Below are 20,442 nucleotides of genomic sequence, written 5' to 3' on the forward strand. Positions count from 1 at the left end.
CGGAAAGTAAAAGCTCTCTTGATTGTACTTTCGGTTCGCTTGTTAAGTAACTAATCGGATCACCAAAATATTATAATCATAATTATAATTGATTAATCTATTAAAAAAATATTCCAGCAATAACAATTTCTGTAAGTCAGGCACAATGTGCTAAGAGGCTTACTGAGCTCGTTTGCCTTACCCTCCGCGGGATAATGTTTTCTTTACCACCTACCTGTCTCTCATTCTAATTTTCCCGAGTTTGTTATTTCGAGGAACAATCGATAATTATCTGTAACAATGGGAAGAATAATTACCGTAACTCCTATTCTTTTCCGCTTCACAGCATTATTTATATTTGTAAAAATGCTTGCCGTAAGATGGACGGTGTGGCTTAATGTATATAGAATAAGCGAATGAAAATTTAGTATAGACCGGATAGTTCAAATGGTAGAGTAGCCGACATGTCTTCAGAAGGTTCTGGGTTCGAATCCCAGTCCGAGCTATCTAATAATTTTTTCTCGCATATTCTATAAACTCACATTAAGATGATCCTCTCCACATTCCTTTCTCAATCCTTTCCTACCAATATCCTGTTACGTGAATGTGGAACGCTTCACGTAATAATTACCGTAACTCCTATTCTTTCCCGCTTCACAGCATTATTTATATTTTTATATTTATTCTATTCTATTCTATACAATAATTATTCAAACAGTAACAATCGATAAATTTATCTGTACCGAAAAAGCGAATGACCCGCGGATATGCGCAATCAGAACCGCAGTGGCGTAAGCAGCCCCAGGGTTTGTTTACTTTATTGCGGTGAGTTATCGGCTTGTTGTATACATCTACTGCTACCGCAGAAAATATTCTCGGGTGGACAGCTCGACGCTGTCGACGTATCAATGTAGATGAATCATTGTGTGTTTTTGTTCGACTGCACGCCATTGAGTAATTAGCTCTCCTCGTTAGGGATATTACTTTCTCCTTAAGCTCTAATCAGCCGAAAGGGATCGGCGGTGTTTGCCAACGATTCTACGCAACGCCCAAATCGATAAGACCTGCCTCTCGACATCTAGATGTAACCAAAATACAAAGCTTGCAATTATTATTATTTTTTGGGGACATTTCAATGATGTTAATTGAATTTAAGTCTTGATGCTAGGATGTGTATTTTTTTGTAATATTTTGCACTATTTTTTAATATTTTTTAGTAAAAGCTCTTCAATAAAAATGATTTATTTCAAAAATATATGTTAACGTATAAAAAATTTATTTTTGGCTTATATTTGTATTTATTTTATATATTTTTCCAATTATTGAAGCATTAAAAAAATTTTTTTTTATAATTTTTTTGGATAATTTGATCAACAGTAAATATGAGCTTTTATATATTATTTAAATGTTTTAATTTATCTAAAATCTAAAAGAGACTCAGCCGTGCTACAAAAAATCTCTTTGAAGAATAATTTTATAAATTAATCAATCATTTTTGATCAATTTTTCTTAATTCAAATATATATTTTTAAAAATAAATTTTTACAGTGTTTGTTAGAAATGATTTGCTCCTTGATAATTTGCAAAAGTTCCAAAATCTTTAAAAAAAATAAAATTTCTAATTTTAAACTTTATTGTGAATCAATTAAAAACATTTTTTAAATTCCCATTCACATGAACATCCATTCAAATTTTTACTTTCACAACTCAGGAATTTGCAATCACTGAAATATCATTTTACTAAATCGTATCGCTTTACTACCCTGTTGATTTTTTATTTCCATGAAAACAAAGAGAACAATACTACAGTTTAACTAAACTTTCAGAATTGTTTTCAATAACTGTTCGAGCTTCAACAAGTTTCCGTATAAATTATTTAACCAGACATAGCATACGTTTACATTCGATTCACCAAATCCGAAAACATTTTCCATGGCCATAAAACTCACCCTCTTATATCATACATTATATTTAAACATTCAAAAAATATTTTCCCGATTTATGAAAAAAAAATCAATGCGAAATTTCCGAGTGGAAGGAACTAAATTCGTCTTTTCACAACTTGACACAAATATTTTCCATAATATAATCTATTATTTATTTTGTAAATTCAAGAATACATTTAGGTTATTTCCTTTGTTTGGTCTTTTTTCCGTGGGAGGTAAAACCGGAATCCGAATTGCAAATATTCAGATTGACCGTTGGCATTGTACTCAGTTGTCTCGTATCCGAAAAATTCACGAATAGAAGCAGTACCAGCTACCAGAAACGTGTTTTCTTTATTTCACGCTCGAACTCGACTGTGAATTTATCTCTTTCATTTTCAATCCCGTATATTTTTCCATTTAATTTACCGGCCTCGACAATCGTGTTTCAATAAAGTCTTTAGAAAAATAAATCACTTATCGTAAATTATCCGTAATCAATCAGAAAAAAATCAGCAATGTACTGATTGAAATATAATTTATCCAGTTTCTCATATTCATTTCAACTTACATTATATTTTCCGTATTTCCCATTTTCTTCTGGTACACGATGCACTTACCGGGTCGTATTTCACTATAAACTTTTTCCGCAAGCTTCGACCGAAGTTTTTATTTTTCCTCTCAGTTTTACCTTTTCCCTTCGATTTTTCCTCTTTACTTTGCCTCCCTTTTCGCCATTTCCCGAGTGTGTGCTACGGGCAGCAGTTGCCGGAAAAGTTGCGAGCGGCCAGCAAAGTCCGTATCTAGGCGTCGGTCCCTGCTGGCCAATGAATAGCAGTCTAACTATCCGACTGTTAACGGCACGCGTGCTTCCTACCTGCGTTATGAATCGCTTAATTTCATTTGATTTTCCAGCCACACCCACTCACCCCTGTTCTTCATCTCGCCTCTGTCCGCACTTTTCCTCATCTCGCCCCCGTCCACCAGGGCTTTGTTATAACCGCGATTTTTTCAGACCAAGAGAGACTTGCCTGGAGTTTAATTTTACGCCCAGGGGAATATGCCAACTTTCTAGTTCTGGAAATAATTTAACTGAATGAATATAATATAACTGGGTTTGAAGTTAACCAAAAAAATATTATATATAGTATAAATATTTCCAATTTATGACTCTCCCCTTGAGATAGAAAAAATGATCATTGTACGTGTTAACTGAAGATTAAAGTTTTAATAAATATTATTCTTGGTTGATAAAAAAAATTTTTCATCTATTATAATAATTATATATATTTTTTATACATTGTTTTTATCAAAGATATCAGACAATATATAAAAAAATAAATAAATTTTTATTTTAAATCTTATATTGTAAAAATTAACTTTCTTCTAGTGAGAAAATGTAACGATCATACGCCACCTACCGGAATTTTTCGAAACTAAATTTAAAAAATTATGTCTTTGCCTATCAGACCATATCCGGCCTACTGTGGCTATTATTCATGTCAGAAAAATTTTTATAATAAATATAATCCTTCACTCATGACATACATTCATTATAATTTAAACAAAACTGAAAAAATCAGCCATTGGAATGAAAAGAAAGACTCGAACTAGAGTAATTATTAAAATTACATGTTTGCTTAATTATAAACCAACCAGGGAGCTCACAGTCTTTGTATTTAGTATCCTGAGTAAGAGTATCTCTTTTATTTTATTTCCCGAGTTTTATTTTCAGGCAAAATACGCGAATCGCGGATGGAGCTTGTTTCAATTATTTTTATTTTCTCGGCTCACCTCTTCTTCTTTTTTACAACATCTGTGGTACATCTCGGTTGTATAATCGATAGCAGCTTCGGAAGCTCGCTCACTCGGCTGTGTAAATTTAGCAATGAAGAAAAATGAGCTTTCCTTCTGTACTGTTCTCTTTGGCAGTCTCTTTCTCAAAAAACTGAGTATTCAACCAGATTTCTCGGATAGAAGTACGATGAAAACGGTTAAGTTTTACCGGGGGCTTTTGGCTAACGAGCCGTCGAAAAGTAAAAGGAAATTCAGTGGTCGGTTACTTCTTATCTGTGGACAGAGAATTGTCTGCTGCCCTGCGAGGAAATTAAATAAAAGTCCTAACATCATAATTATTATCATCAAAAGAATCAATTAATTTTTTTATTTCTTTTATCACATGTTATGCAGATAAAATTTTTCACCACGTGCCGCAGATATATCAGAGCTCGAAAAAAAATATAAATAAATTTTTATCATTGGTAGTCATGGCGATCAGCGACGTGTTTTCCAGTGACACTAAAAAAGGATCGGTTTCCCCGGAAAATTAAACGGCGAATACGAAAGCTAGGCGCCCATAAATATTCCTGTTCTGTCCAAGTCTGTGGAAAGATGCCCGATAAAATCTTGCGCCGAAGAAAGCCTCTCTCTTTCCTTCAGCTCCTCATTCTTCTTCTTCTTCTTCTTCTTCTCCTTCTGGTTTCCCGAAAGGGAACGTGTGGTTCTTATTCAGGAAGGAAAATCTCGGGCCGTTAGACGCGATAAAATCCTCCGGGTTGACGTCGTATCGGTAAATATCTTGAGTCCAGCTCCTATCCAGCGGATCTCTGATTATGGCCTGCGATAAAAATCAGAGACGATCTAAATGTGGCCGGCGATAAAATCGAAAAAATTCAGTCCTCGAGTGAGTGTTATGTAGAGGCGCACTGCTGATGGAATATCGAGGTGAAGTGGACTCTCAAGCGACGATAAGACCGAAATAAAAAGAAAACGCCATAGATATAACGGTGATAGATAGATAGACTGATATAATAAAATAAAAATGATGAAAACGCTTTTTATCTTGTTGATTTTATCCTTTTTTATAGCGAACCGTCAGCCCGTTAGGCCTCTGCCTCTATTCGGTTTTTTCACTCGCGGACCAAGATAGGATCATCGTAAGCGCAGATGCTCCGTAAGATTCGCGATAAAGTCTGTTCACCCTGTTATACTCCTTGCTCAAGCAAGCTTTACTTAACCACCGGTGAATGGCTTGGTAAGGACTCACGGAAACGTGAGTCTTGTTAGAACCCAGTAACCAGTCTCGTATTATCGACCCATCTCGGCTGTCTCTACACTGCCATTTTACTCTCCCATTACTCGAAGCTCTTAGTAAATAAGTTGCATTTAAGCTTCTAGGAATTTATTTTCTGGGGGAAATTTTTAATTTGGCCAAATATGGCCGTGTATTGTCGGATCTGGTCAAATATGGTCAAGCTGTTAATGAGACTGAAAAAATTTATTTTCTATAAAAATTCAACATGTTTTACTTAACAAACATTGCTTTAATGATTTATGAAACTATAGAGTCAATATAACATAAAATTTAAAGAGATAGAAAAAAAAAATAATAATAATAATATTTTAGAAGTTAACTCTTCTTACGAGACGATTTAGCGACTATGCGCCATCTGTCGGAAGTTTCAACACTAAATTTATTTTAAATTAGCGCAATGCATATTTTTTTTATGAAAAATTGAACATTTTACAAAAAAGCAATATCTTATATTGTCAATTATTTTTTTTATTTAGAAAAAAAATCATTACATGCTCTTTATTTTAGCATTTTATGACTAAATTGAATTATGATTCAAAGAAAAACAAAAATTATCATTTTTTTGGTACCCTAATGGTCAAATATGGCTTTTTTCACGAGCCACTCGATAAACTTTCGACTCACTGTAGTGCAAAGTTCTAAAAGCTGATCCTGTCTCGACAAACTACGAACTAGAACAAATCGGCCATTCTTCACCTTCACTTCCGTTCGCATGTTTCCGAATGTATAATGTATAATGCATGTTTATGTTCATGCGAATAAGAGGTGGCGTATTGATATGAGTCGACTTGCGCATTATATATGTGGCAGAACAGGTGCAATGCCTGGTACACCGAAATTGCAGCTCCAAGTCCCGCTGGTGCTCTTCGTCATCATAAAGCCTATAGTGGGCACGTTGTATACCACCCCAGTTATCAGCCCCAGCACGGTCTAGTCTCTCGCCTCTATTTCTCCCTCCTCCTCTTGCTATGGCCACCCTGTCGCTCTTACCCCGTAGTAGTTACACCGGGGTACGAGGATTTCCACCGCTGGCAGTCACTGCCCATTTAATAATCACGATTTATGGTAAAAAGTTGCTAAAATATGCACTATGTTAATGACTTTTTAGTGTCTTTATTCCAGGATCTCGTGACCCCTCTTTATTTTATTGCTAGCAGTATTTAAAATAAAAATATTCATCATTCATAATACAACGCGAGCAGAGAGAAAATTTTTTTTTTAAGAAACTAAATATTATAATTTTAGAGTCTAAGTACAGTCCATTTCGCGGGATAATGTGCGGTTTTAATTATACATTTAAACATTACATAGTTGAAATGGTTATTGTTGGACGTAATTGTAAATATTTAACTACGGCACCTCGGTCTTGCTCGGGGGATCTTTGAACAGAAGTCTTTTTGTGAGTAATTCTTTTTCGCTGTTCTCGGTACTTTACAAACACGTCGATTAGCGTTATTTCTTTCGAGTCACGATACCAATCTTCTGACCTATAACACGCAACCTCTTGATCTCACAGTTAAATTCACCGACAATATACGTGCCCTCGAAATTGTTCTTTCTCTCTTACGTGTTTTGATTTCTACACTCTAATTCGCGTGTGCATCGATCCGTCTATCCGTCTATCCACCCCCAAGACTTACGCTTAAAAATATTCATTACGGTTTTTTATTTTGCTAACTTTTATTTAGATTTTACTCTACGAGTAAATCGAGAGTTTATATATTTTCGTTTATTTCAACCTCGCTATCTTACGGCTGCAAACAATTCTTTATCTTTTATCATCCTGCTCATTATTTTTGTATTTATCTCAATTATTTATTTTTCACCACAAGTTTTTACATTTTTCTCCATTTAATAATTTAATCCCCAAAAAAATTTTCTGATGTGACTTAAAATGTCCTATATCATTTTTTATTAAAGTTAGTTTTTAAAAGATCCGATAGGTGGCGCATAGTCGCAAAATTTTCTCGCTATAAGAGAGTAAAATTTTTAAATATTAATTTTTACAATAAAAATTTGAAAATTATTCTTGCATTATTTTATAAAAATTTATAATATTAAAGTTTTAAATAAATTCTTACCCTTTTAATTCATAAAAAAGCTCCCCAAATAAATAAACCGTAGCAAAATCCTTTGAATTTAAATTTACTTCGAACAATTAACATTTAAACCGATTGTAGACAACCATAAAATCCCCGTGCGATTATAAAGGCCGAAACAATAGGAAAAAAGCTATTACCGCGATACCCAACAATACATCAACAAAGACAGTCGGCATTTTTCTCTATCTCCTCTAACTACGTTTTCCAACTGGTCCCTTCACCCTTACCCCTTCTTTGCCTATCCTCAGCGATCACATCTCGACTTGGGATTGATCGGACAGAAAATAGCGCGGACGATTAAACTCTCGCCTCCTGTTTTCTATTTATAAATGTTAAATAGAATGAAGCAATTTTAAGTATAAAAAATCATTAAGCCCGACAGTGACCGATCAACATTCGATATGAGACTGCTGGATTGGAATTAAGGGCTCAAAATAATTATAATTTCAACCCAGCTGTCATTTATTCTATAATCCGAGATTTATCCATTCTATAACTTAAGGATCGGAAGGTTTAATTTATCAGATAAAATGAATACAATCACTAGTCACTGTCATTGATTAATTGTCAATTAATCTGAGAGCTTAAGTTCAGGATAGGATGTATAATTATTTAACAGGGTGACGGGTGGGATAAAGGCGAAATTCAAGACGTTGTTCACTTCAGCTCATGCACGTTTTGACTTACCGTAATTAAGCTATTAATTTATCTAAAACGCAAACAAATATAAGACATAATACATAATAATAAATTAATAACATGACCTAATTAAATTTATACACGTGAGATTAGTCTTTATACTCATACTAAACGGCGCACATGCTGGAGTTGGAGAGATTGGTTGTGTGCAGATTGTATACCGTTTACCTACATTGTGCCGACGAACAATGAGTATTAATAAAAGGCGAAATATTAAATTCCCAGACGTAGACGGAGACGCTTTTCTCCATATACATCCAGCTATTTCGTGACATTGTTGTCGGTAAATTTAGATATATAAATAAAATAAAGGTTTACTTTATTTAAATTCAACTTCTGTCTTAGTTATTATCAACTATGTCTTCTCGACATTCATCATCCCACGGAGGATAAACTTTGTCAAGTACAAATTTGTTAGTCGGGTAATTTTACATCTTTCTCATCCTCAACTTACCGATAGAACACACACCAGATAGCAGTACCGAGCTTCTGTGCGACTTTCATTACTTCTACAACTAATACTACCCGCCGGAGTAGCTCATAAAATTCCCGGCTAATAAATTACAGGGATGACTATGACAATGACAATTGCGTACTTTGCCAATTATTGTTATTCACTTTTAATATTTCTTGTCACTTTACGGAGAAATAACTTATACGTAAAGTTGTAATAAATTTCTAAAGTTTTTCCCACGAATTCGTTCAATAAAATCAGTGTCACTTTTTGTTTAAACGATCTTTGAAGGGTAGTTAGAATTTTAAAAGTTTTATTTTTTAATGTGAAAAGTTTTTTTTTTAAGAAACTGTGTCGAATATTTGAAAAGATATTTATGAAAAATAATTCAGCACTTGAAATAAAAATAATCAGATTGATTTAAAAAAAATATAAAGCGATAGTGATAATATAAATGAATACATTAAAATGATATCTAGTTATTGCACGGGATAAAAATAACAAAATAAAAAAATTAAATCCTCATCTCATTACTTAGCATCTGAGAGGATGAAAAAGAAAGGATTATATGAGACATTACAAACGGCATTACAAAGGGACTCTGGAGAAAATCTATATAGAGAGCCAGAGATCGCAAACAATCTCGAGAAAGGATGTCACTTTTTTCTTCATTTCTTTCTATTATTTGTACTTTTTATTATTCCTACGCCTGGTTTTCTTTCACCGTCCTTTATTCTCTAGGCTTCCACTCCCACTTCCACTCACACTCGCGTATTGTTAAATTTGCAAAGACTCCCTATACACATTTAATTCAGGCGTATCTCGTGGATCAAAGAGTATAACGCAGTAAAAGCACCTACAACATTGTCATTCCAATGTTTGTTTTCTTTTATTAAACATTTTTTTATTTCACTTACGAGTAACGAGATTGTCCAGAACGTGCTTTATTCCGGTGGACTTTAAATCAATATTGCAATACTCTCCTCCCATTTTCATCCGCGTGTTCATTTCGTACAACAAATAACCCTGCAACAATAAATCGTAATCGAAAAAATAAAATTCAAATATTCCTTCTTCAGACCTATTATTTATCATTTATTATTGTGTTCCACCCTTGCTTGTTTTATTACTTACACCTCTCTTCAATATTGTCGTTCAATTTCATTTTTTACAACCACTAACACCTATTAAAATGCAACGCTTCAACAATTGGAAATGATCTTTTAAAATTATGTTATTTTCTTCAAAGATCTTCAATAATCTGACTTTTTAATCAATCAATTATCATTGCTAAGATCACAAATTGATGCTCCTGCAACTATTTGTTCACAAAACCAAAGAATTTTTCCGTATTACCATTAGATCATTAGACAAAACCATTAAATTGATTCTGATATCATAATTGAATTATTTTCTTCAATATTCTGGCTTTGGATCGAAAAAATCCAATAATTTTCATATCTACAATTATAAATTGATGCTTTTGCAACAATTAATCTACAAAATGAAGACATCTTCCTATGTAATCATTAGACACAACCATTTTTGATGATTTAAAACGACTGTCAATAACTAAAACGACACCATGCGTCACAGTTGGTTGAAGGTGCTTGTTAACATCAATACACACCCTCGAGATATCGAAACGAATAGAGAAGCTAGCTAATGGAGCGAACTACCCCGGGTTTGCCACGGTTACGAATATCACCCCTGGATCCCCTGGAAAGCTTGCTACGGTTTCGTCTCGCCAATTATTGCTGACTGTTGTCGCTCCATTCTCGTCATATTTGCCTCGATATTATAGTTTCCGATGCCTAGTTCTGTTCTGCTCACTGATATTGACTCCATACTCAACATTGGAGCCAACCCTAGACACCATCAACCAACAACAGAATCCAAGCTTGTGCGAGCTAAATTTATGCATCTCGTTATCACGCCTCACTAATCACGCACACACTACGGGCATCAGTAAACTGTGATCACTGGTTGACCTGGCAAACATCAGACATATAAATGGAGGAAGACCTTTAGCTTTAGCTTTCCCCCATGAAAAAAAAAAATATATGTCGAAATACATTAAAAATGTATATTTTTATATGTAACTAATTTTTGGCCGATTTTCATATATATTTTATATATTTCAAATATATTTTAGATATATTCAAAATATATTTTTTTATATTTTTAGCTATGTATTTTAAGATATATCTTGAATATATCTAAAATATATTTAAAATATATATGAAAATCGGCCAAAAGTTAGTTATTAAAAATATATTTACTATTTATATTTTTTATATATTTTTTTGCAGATTTTTAATATATTTAAAATATATTTTTTATATATCTTGACATATATTTTTTTTTCATGGGGGTTGGCTTTTCCTTTGCGTCACATATTTCTGCGGGAATTAAAAAAAAGAATTCGCCGCAAAGATGAGGCATAAATTTGAATTTTTGACTGCTGACGGAAGTTTTAATAATTTAAAAAACTAAACAGATAGAAAAAGTTAATTGAATTTATTAGCGAGTGTTATTGATAATAATTATAAAAAAGTTAGAGTTATTGCTGGAGGTATAATATAATTAATTAGGATTATCGGAAAAACGAATGCTTAAAGAAGATTTAAATGGAAGATCTGGTGTTGAGCTCACCGTCGAACGAGAACTAACGGTGACGAGAACGAATAAAACATCCCTGAAGCTGGATTGGAGATCGAGCGCCAAAAAAAAAAAATATTAAAGTATAGAGAGATAAAATACTAAGCGATAATATTTCATTCACCTGGCACTTGGGATATCATTTTTCAGTATCTCAGCTTGTCCGGCCAGTCATATCGAATCTCTATATCGTATACTGGCATTAAAGCTCCTCTATTTTAACTTGTCTCGTTTTATATTTTATTTATTCTATTTTATTTTTTATCTGGCAAGCATGCGCTCTTCTCGAATACAACTACCAAATATATTTTCTAGTAACTGTAAATTTTCAATGCAAATTAGATTCACTGATACACACTCTATGAATGAGTATGTGTTTACGTTTATATTCAGGTACATGTGCATTTTAAAGAGCAAGGCGAGAGAATATTTATGTCCATTATCTGACGACCCACAGTACAGGTCGCTTTAATACTCCGACTTTTAACTCCAAAGGGCAACTGTTTACTTACTCACAGTGTTTTTTACTAATTACGCTCATCAAAATGTTATTATTGATGATAATTCATTATTACATTTATGATATTATGTATAAGATTGATTTTTTTGATAAATATTGCCAAAAAATTAAATTTTGATCATTATAAAAATTCAAAAATTTATAAATTTCTTTAGAATCATTAAATTTAAATGTAAAAAAATTTATTTCAAAGCTTAAATTTTCTAGATTTCATTTTAATGATGTTTGATGAAACTACAAAGCTATCATGACTTTTGATTATTATGAAATAAAAATTAAAAGAATCATTTTTTAAGTTAAAAATGTTTGAAAGTCTCTACAAAAAATCACGAATTTAATGACGTTTTACTAAACTGAGTCAAAAGAAACTATAATGAGTTTTGATCATTATAAATATCAAAAGTCCAGAACTTCTTGTATAATAATTTTGTATCAAAGTAAAAAAAAAAAAGAATTAAATTCTAAATTTAAGACTTTAAAGACGCAACTAAGCAAGCAAACAAATTTATAATCATTTGTGACTAATTAGAGAGTCGAGACGTTAACTATGTGCATAAATAGCTGACTACGATTGGAATGATATTGTCGTAAAAGTTAATCCCCGTCTTTCGCTGAGTCAAAGGCTCGAGAATAAGAAGACTAAGACTGCAACTAAGACTATAAGGAGAATCTTGGAGTTGCCGGGACAAAGTAAAGTTCGAGCGGCGACAATGAGAGAACAGGTAGCAGTAGGTAGAGAAGTAATACTTGGTTCGACAACCACATTTTCCACTCGCAATCAAAGCCATTATTGAGCTTTCGGAGAACGGAAACGGTTGTCCTGAGCCCACCCCCGCTGGCACTTTGTCCCGAGGATCTGGGAAGTGGCAATTGGTACGGGACCCAATGGGAGGAGGGATGGGATGAAGGGACGCCAGAGCTGGAGGTGGAGGTTAAAGGTAAAAAGGGGTGGTGGAAGTATGTAGGAAGGAGTTTATGCTCTGGATACTCCTGGAGCAGGAGACGTAGATTCTGCTGGCTTCGTGCCAGCGTATTCATTCCAGCCCAATCCAACGGGCCAATTATTTAATCAATTCCACCCTACCAAGGCGACTGTCTTTAACGGTACACTGGCTTCAACCGAGATGACGATAAATGTATGTATGAGTGTGTTTTTGTGTGGCTGGAGGTGAAATGGGGAAGAAAGATACAAAGAGTAATGGGTGGGTCGCTGAGAGAACAGAAGTTGACGACTAAGACGAAGACTCTGTCTGCTATGACAATTGAAATTTATCCGATGGGTAGAAGTCTGGTTAAAATGGCTGCTTGTCTTTAGCGACTTCTTTCATCTCTCGTCTTTTTGAGACTCGGTTAATCTATTAGCGTCTTAGGGATTAATATTTTTAATTTATCAACCCGTCAGCGGATTTTTAATTTCGCTTTAAAAATTAATTTTCTGAGAGATAAGTCATAAGAATTAGAATTGGTTCTGATATTCAGTTAAAATTTTTTATTGCTATCTATTTATGGCTTGATATGTCGATGTATGACTTTTTATATTTTTTAATATGAAAATTGGACTATTGTCATTGGATTATTAAGTCATATCCGGAAATATTTGGCTTGATATGTCTTAAAATAACTTTAAAAATTCATATCAGGCCTAACATGTCCATATAAAAAATTTTGGTTAATTTAGAAAACCTCCAATAGTTAGCGCATGGTCGCTAAATTGTCTCATTACAAGAGACTTATGTTTAAAGAGATATATTATAAAATTAAAATCATTTTTTTTTATTTTCCAAAGAGCTTATTTTCTATTAGTTTTTAATTCAATTAAACGTATTAGGCTACATCGAGTCAAATTTAAATTATTTTTTTGTGGATGCAATTAAAAAGACTAAAAATAAAATTTTTATAAATTTCTAACAAGTAAAACACGATCCTAGATCTTGTAAGTACGCTTTTAGTTCCCGGATTAGCCTAGTGAGGTCGCAATTACATTGTGACAACAATATTGCCCCTTGATTGGGAATCGGCCGGCGAATAGAAGGCTCTAGTCTTCAAAGGAAATTAAGTAGAGTTGAGCAGGAGCCCCGGTGCCGATCCAAAGGACAGAGACCAAAGTAGAGAGCAGCGAAGTGAAGCGAAAGAGTAAGTGAGTGAGTGAGTGAAGCTAAGGGCAATTCTCTTTGAAAGCCTGGATAGATAATCCTTAATTTTAGTCGGTCGGGCCCAAGCTCCAGCCAGGGGCTACCAAATCAGCTCGTAAGATATATATGTGGTGCAATCTCCGTTTAAAATCTCACCTAATGTTGGGTCGGCGGGGTTAAGCGTCCATAACACGGTAGGGGATGATTCCTCGTTGCCCGGCGACTGATTTACGGCTTTCCAACCCTGCTCTCCACTTCTGTACACTTCTCCACGAGTAGTACGTGTGGGATTCCTCTTTCTCTGCGGCTCTTCACCCTCCGGGTTGTATAAATTCTCCCAGATGTATAAATTCCCTCTTAAATTCGAGGGAGTGGTCACAAACCAGAGTGGAGTAGAGTAAGGTCCTCTTTACAATTAATTATTGCCTGATTTTTTTTCCCCCAGCACTTTTGGCCAGAGTATGAAAAATCCACTCGACTCGATGCCAGCTCGAAAGTAAGTGACGGCTTGATATTGGCTGGATTAAATAAATAGCTCGGCATAAACGGCTAAACGCAATGGGAAATGATGCGGAAGTTCAGCCAATAGTTCCGCGGAGGATTTGTTTCCTGTGAGCGTTTCCACCCGGTTTTCCAACGGGAAATTGACCGGAAATATCTTTTACCAAATTCAGAAATCGTCTCGTGAGGGTTGATACTTTTGCTATAAATTTCTCCTACATTCAAATTGAAACACCCAATTAATATCAATTTTGAACAATTGAACAAACATCTGTACTGATTCAAACAATGACCAAAAAATATCAAACCAAAACTTTTCAAATATAACGTAACATCAAATGAAGCCTTTGTAAATTTTACTACGCGAAAAAAGACACGTAATATTTCCTCTGCTATACGGCTGGAAGCTCTAAAACTGATACCAGATAAATCCATTTCTGGATATCAATACAAAGATAAATTTATATTGACACATGACAGCAGGTAGCTTGAATTTTTCTCATATCATAATAAACAATTTTTCCACTCGCAATTCGATCCGCTAATGGGTTTTCCGTTAGGAAAAACATTTTGCCCTTTCTCGTATCCGGGAGCGCTGGAAACGTCGATAGTTTTATTCATCATGATACTCGAGTTCTTGCGATCGCAATCACCGAGTTTATGACCCAGTCGGAGATCAGAGAACCAAGGGGAACTAAATTTCTCCTATCGTATATTCATTTGTGTACTCTATTATTCCTTTTCTCATTTTCCTCCTTTCGGAGCATAGATACGACATGATTTCGCTTTCTCTTCTATACTTTGGTTCCTTTGCGATAACTGGGGTTATTTTCGTGTTTTTTAACGAATTATATTTTTAAAATAAACCACTGACGAAACAAAACAATGGAAAGATAACACAATGTAGAAGAATGATTGAAATAAGGGAGATTTTTTTTAATTTCCGCAGGAGATAGAAGAAGCGAGCTCCTGTTTTATAGCATTTGGATTTAATGTTATTTTTATTTCTCTTGACCCTTGTACTTAGGTAACCCCGGGATAGAAGAAGCGTGTGTGCTTCAATTCCTCAGACGGGCTTGTGGAAATCCTCACAGACGTCTTTGCCCTCTGTATCTACTATTACACGCTGTATTTCTGCTCCCAGTGCAGCGGAGGATCAACGCGCTCAGATGCTTGATCGTGCTTGATTCTCCCTCCGAGAACGAGAACAGATATAAGCCCATTGGTAGATACAGAGAACGACGCACATGTGTGCTGTCTACTGGATATGTCGATGTAAGTATAGCTCTCGTGTCCTCAGACTGCAAAGGGTTGCTTGAGCTGGACGTTAGAACACGTAACTACGATCGCCCTTGACGTTCCGCGTGTATACATACCGTAGTAATTCCCGCTCTGAATATTCACGACACGTTTGGAATGCTTGCCTCGTGATCTCTCTACCGCATAATGCCAAATAGATAATATGGTAAACGAATTATTGTTTATTGTTTTAGTATTCAAGATTGGGTTTTTGAAAATTGGAGCAGTTAGAGGGTTGGAATTAGATCGGGGTGGAGAAAATTGAAACTCGATTAGGAGGGTTGGTTGGAGTGGAAAAATATTTGGCTGGAAAGTTGAGGCTTTGGTTTTTAGAGTTGGTTTGTAATTGAGTTTAGTTTGATCAAACGGGAAGTTTAAAAAAAAAATGATGAATTTTTTATCATATTAGAAGCTTTAAAGTTGCGATGATTTGTTGAGTTATTTGAAAATTTTGGATTAAAATGGAACAAAAATTTATTTTTAGGCTTGCAAAAATAAAGTTCTTTCAATTATTGATTAGGATTTTAAGGATTATCTACTTAATCATGAAGTAGAAGAAAAAAATATTAATATTTTATCATTATTTCTATAAAAAATTCAATGATCTGTAATTTTAGTCAAAAATTTTGGATCAAAATAAAACAAAAATCATTATTAACTTTAGAATAACAAAATTTTTCATTAGAAAATCATAATTTCAATGTTTTTTTTTTTATTTAATCGTGGAAAAAATGATTTCTGATCATTATTTCTATAAAAATTTAGTAATTTGTAAGGTTGATAAAAAATTTTAGATCAAAATGAAAGTTAATTTATTTTTAAGCTTAAAATAATAAATTTTTTTGCCAATAAATCAAAATTTTGATGGTTATCATCATAAGTTCAATAAAAATTAAAACATCTATAATTCAAATTTAAACAATAATTTTTAAATAAATATAATATTAATTAAAAGCTCAAAATTTCTTACATCAAGCGAATTTCAAAAATGAAAATGAATTCTCATGAGAGAATCTTAACATAGTAATCCGTAAAATTAATCCGTCTAACAGTTAAATACCATACGTTTGTCACAATAATGAAACACAGCGGGCTTGAGTAATAGATAACAATTACTCAGTAGGGCCGGGGTTGAAGGCGAGATGACGTATTACCAGATATCAACGACCTTACACAACTCGCGCTAATTTAATGCCACGTTTTGCTAGACGACGTGTCTCTTCGGTTCGGGGATAGTAAAGAGGGAAGGATTGGTAATTGTAAGACGCGTATGTAGTACAGAGTACCGACTTGATGTTATTTCAATTTCCCCTCGTAAATTGAAGTCTTACCCGTCCTCGAGTAATATCAAGCAATAAATGCTTGCGTTGGATTAATCAAATAACACTGGGGCGTTACGGAGATGTGTATTAGTGTTTATTATATACATAGACGCGGAGTTTTAATGGTGTATTTGCTCAGCTAGATCATCATCACCGGCAGATACGATTGACGGAATACTCAGCTCAACCGTCTTCCTCCGCTTCTTCTTCTTGTCGACTTGTATACGTACGGCACAACATCGCATGAAGGATCTTACTAACCAGGACACTCGCTCCAGGGAGTTTGATATATCAAGTGAGCTCAGGATGAGATATGCCCGCTACAAGAATCTCACGTCTTTGCTATTACACAGCAAGTTAACGACAAGATTGTTTCGCAAAGTTCATTTGCATTTACGTGCGTGGCTTCAGACGTCTCACCATCACCTAAACCAATACCTAAACCTCTTCTCTTCTTATATTATATTCGGCCTCTTACATTCTCTTTGACATTTGTTTGTATCCGATTTACTTATACTTATAACCTTGGGATATGCCACGAATCCTGGTAGATATTACCATTGACATATTCACGCTTTCTCGCAACATCCACCCTCGGTACGAACCCACCAGAAATGGAATAATCTAGGCAGTTGGAATGCTTCAGGCCGTAATGTCTTGAGTTGTTTTACATAAATTTGTTTGCTTTTGTACAGATCGAGGCTGTATTATACTTGATGTTGAAATTATATCATCTGGTAACAAATCCGAGTTTAAAATGAGATACATCATCTCTGTACGATTCAAAAATATAATTATAATTAGTTTTGATCATTATACATTTTTCATTTAAAGTCCGCTTTACTGTTTGAAACTATAAAAATTAACCGGAATCCGAGTGAATATTACAGTTTACTTTTTTCCGTGTAGTGTGAAATGTTCAAATAATTGATTTTTTTCTCATATTTCGATAGGTTATACCGTTAAAAATAATATACTAAAATTTTTAATCGATATCTCAAGTAGCTTTTGAGTTACAGTCATTTAAAGAACAGTCGCTCGGCAGTTAGAATAGGATAATTTTATCTTTAAACGCATTTTTCTCGAAACAGCATTTTTCGAATTTGCTACAGTGATTACTCGGAGAAAAATGATCCGATCACTATCAAATTTTTTCCTTCATGTTCTGTATGTAGTTCTCCATACAATGACCTACCAATTTTTTGATCTGATCAAATATCGAATTTTGGCAGGCCAAAAACGACCAAATTTTGGGCAAAATTCAACTTTTTTTTTTCAAACGCCGGCATTTTGTCAATTTTTAACATTTTTTTTCAGCCGTAGGTCATTGTACGGACAATATTTTCTAGTTGAACGAGAATTTTTTTTTTTGTTTCATCCAATCACTGCAACAGTGAAAGACTCTTTTTTTTTAGCGCCGTCGGAGATCGCGTGTAACTCGCAAAATATTTAATTTTATTTTTTAAAAATTTTACTATATACTCTTAAAATATGTATAAATATACCCTTAAAATTTTAAAACAATTGATACAGTATTTTTTTTTGTTTTTATTCCCAAAAATCGCCTTTTTTTAGGCTGTCACGATAGGTGTGCCCCTTAAAATAAAATACATCATCTCTGTACGATTCAAAAATAAATTTATAATTAGTTTTGAACATTGTACATTTTTTATTAAAAAAATTTTTGTTAAAATCGATTTATTTAAACAGTATTTAAAAATTTTGAACAGTGGGGACAGAATAGAATAATTTCAGGGAGGTGTAACGAAAGTAATCTTGTTCATTTAAATTTTTTCATTCGTGCGATGTAATTTAAGGTGACTTTTGATAAATTTTTTTCTCAAAAATACGAAAAATTATCGATCCTAAAATCTTTATTGTAATTTTTTTGAAATAAAATTAATTTTTAAATTTCAATCAATGATACAATTTTTAAATTGAAGGTTGAGGCCAAAAAATTATAAAACGATTATCTGTCTCAATAATGTATATGCTGCGAAAATTTTTAACCCAGAGCTTAGAAAATTAATTAACAACATCGATAAAAAATTATTTAACTGCAGAGTATAGTGTAATTTATGGTGGAAACAAAAAATATTATTCCAGAAGCGTTTTCAAACGTATGTTGGAATCACTGGAGAATATGATGCATAATATCTATATAATAGCGAGTTAGGGGAGCCGGGATAAGCCGTAAGTAATGCAGTCTGGCTGTCAGCATGACACCTCGGTGGAGCTGGAGCTGTGAAAGTTTGAGGAACTCTTTTTCCTTTTCCCTTTCTCAGCTCCATCTCGTCTCCAGCTACTCATACTTATTCTGATTCCTTCATCCGCGATCCGGCTCACTGGCACGACGGTAATGGGCCTAAAAAGTGTTTGAATTGCCCTCGAAAATTTTCCAAATCCTCCGTCTTCCTTTCACCCAGTCATGTATTTTTTATTTTTTATTTCCCGAGCTGCGGAAACCTGTCAAGTGCAAGAGTTTCTAGGATATAAATATCACATTACAAATTATCCGTCACTTATTTTCCAGCTGCGCAAGAAATAACAACAACAATAGTGATGGTTTGTATTTTAAATACATAGATAATACTGAAAGCTTTTATTTTTTAAGTAAATTTAATACTTGATTGTGATACTCGTGGAAAATTTTTTACCACGAAAAGTTGTCAGAAACAATTGACAGTGATAGACATCAACGTACGACGAGACTTAAGGATTTTATTTCAGGGAATATCAGCGACTCAATGTTCATCACGTACATGACAAGTAAGTGGTTTCAAAAGTTGACTGGAAAAATATCATATCAAATATAAAATATAATTTTTGTGTGTGTATTTTTCGTGAATATTTATTATTATGCGCGATAAATATTTATTTATTTCTCGCTAGATAAGACGTCCGGAAAACACTCGAGAAGATATAATATATAAATAGCGTATAGTAATGGTGACGATAACAATAACAATGATTTGTAGGATCAGTATACGTGACAAGTGTAAGCGTTCCTGCAAGAAACCCAGAGAATTCTCTCGTCCAACCTGGATGCTACGCCAGCAAGTGTTTCTAATTTAAATTTCAAATTTTCTAATGTCGATTTTTGGCCCCGGTCTTATCAGCTTGCGAATCCCGGGCCATGTGCTTGAGTGCTTTTAATTCAAACCTTCTAGCTCCGAGATTATGTTTTCTGGACGTTTTAAATTTATTTTTAAAAATATTTTTAATGTTAATTTTTACCAAACACTTTTAGTCTATAATAAATCATTCATTTTTTTAAATGTCAGTTCCATACATAAGTTTTATTCAAATTCTCAGAGAAAATATTATAATAAATAAATAAAGACGATTTTTGAGTTACATAATTGAAACTATTCTTAATTTATTTATTATAATATTTCTTTTCTATAAAATACATAAAAAAAATATGATTTAAACGTTTAATCAATAATTTCAAAGTTTGTATCCCGAAAATGAGCTTTAATCACTTAAATTGAATCAATTACCCCAAAACAGCTCCTTGTAATCGCCCTAGGCATTTAATTCAAGTGACCCAAAACCGGAGTCTCTCATTAGAAAATAAAGTTACACCTCCCCACGTATAACAAACTCGACACAACAACCTAGCATTTCCTTCCCGTGAAATAATTCACAAAATTCCTCTCATCTTTTTTCTGGGCGGTTTGCATAAAAATGAAAACAGAGCCCAGAAGCGGAATTAAAAATCGCGTTGAGCGTCGAACTAGAAGAATAAAAT

At 33.8% G+C, this 20,442-nt stretch overlaps 1 protein-coding gene and 1 long non-coding RNA gene across 17 annotated transcripts in view; one reads left to right on the forward strand and one right to left on the reverse strand.

Annotated features, from left to right (window-relative positions):
• Positions 1–20,442, reverse strand: part of LOC123268865 — a 172,187-nt gene that overhangs the window by 103,407 nt on the left and 48,338 nt on the right. The window lies entirely within an intron of this gene.
• LOC123268858 (tyrosine-protein phosphatase Lar) overlaps positions 1–20,442 on the forward strand; it is a 162,885-nt gene that overhangs the window by 62,821 nt on the left and 79,622 nt on the right. For 14 of the 15 annotated variants that reach the window (XM_044734260.1, XM_044734261.1, XM_044734263.1 and 11 more), the window contains exon 2: positions 19,419–19,457. The exons of the other annotated variant lie outside the window; for it this stretch is intronic. In XM_044734260.1, the coding sequence (XP_044590195.1) occupies positions 19,419–19,457 (39 nt within the window). The remainder of the gene's footprint in view (positions 1–19,418; positions 19,458–20,442) is intronic. 15 annotated transcript variants of the gene reach the window in all.

Source organism: Cotesia glomerata, linkage group LG7, assembly GCF_020080835.1.
Source record: "Cotesia glomerata isolate CgM1 linkage group LG7, MPM_Cglom_v2.3, whole genome shotgun sequence".
Classification (NCBI taxonomy): domain Eukaryota; kingdom Metazoa; phylum Arthropoda; class Insecta; order Hymenoptera; family Braconidae; genus Cotesia; species Cotesia glomerata.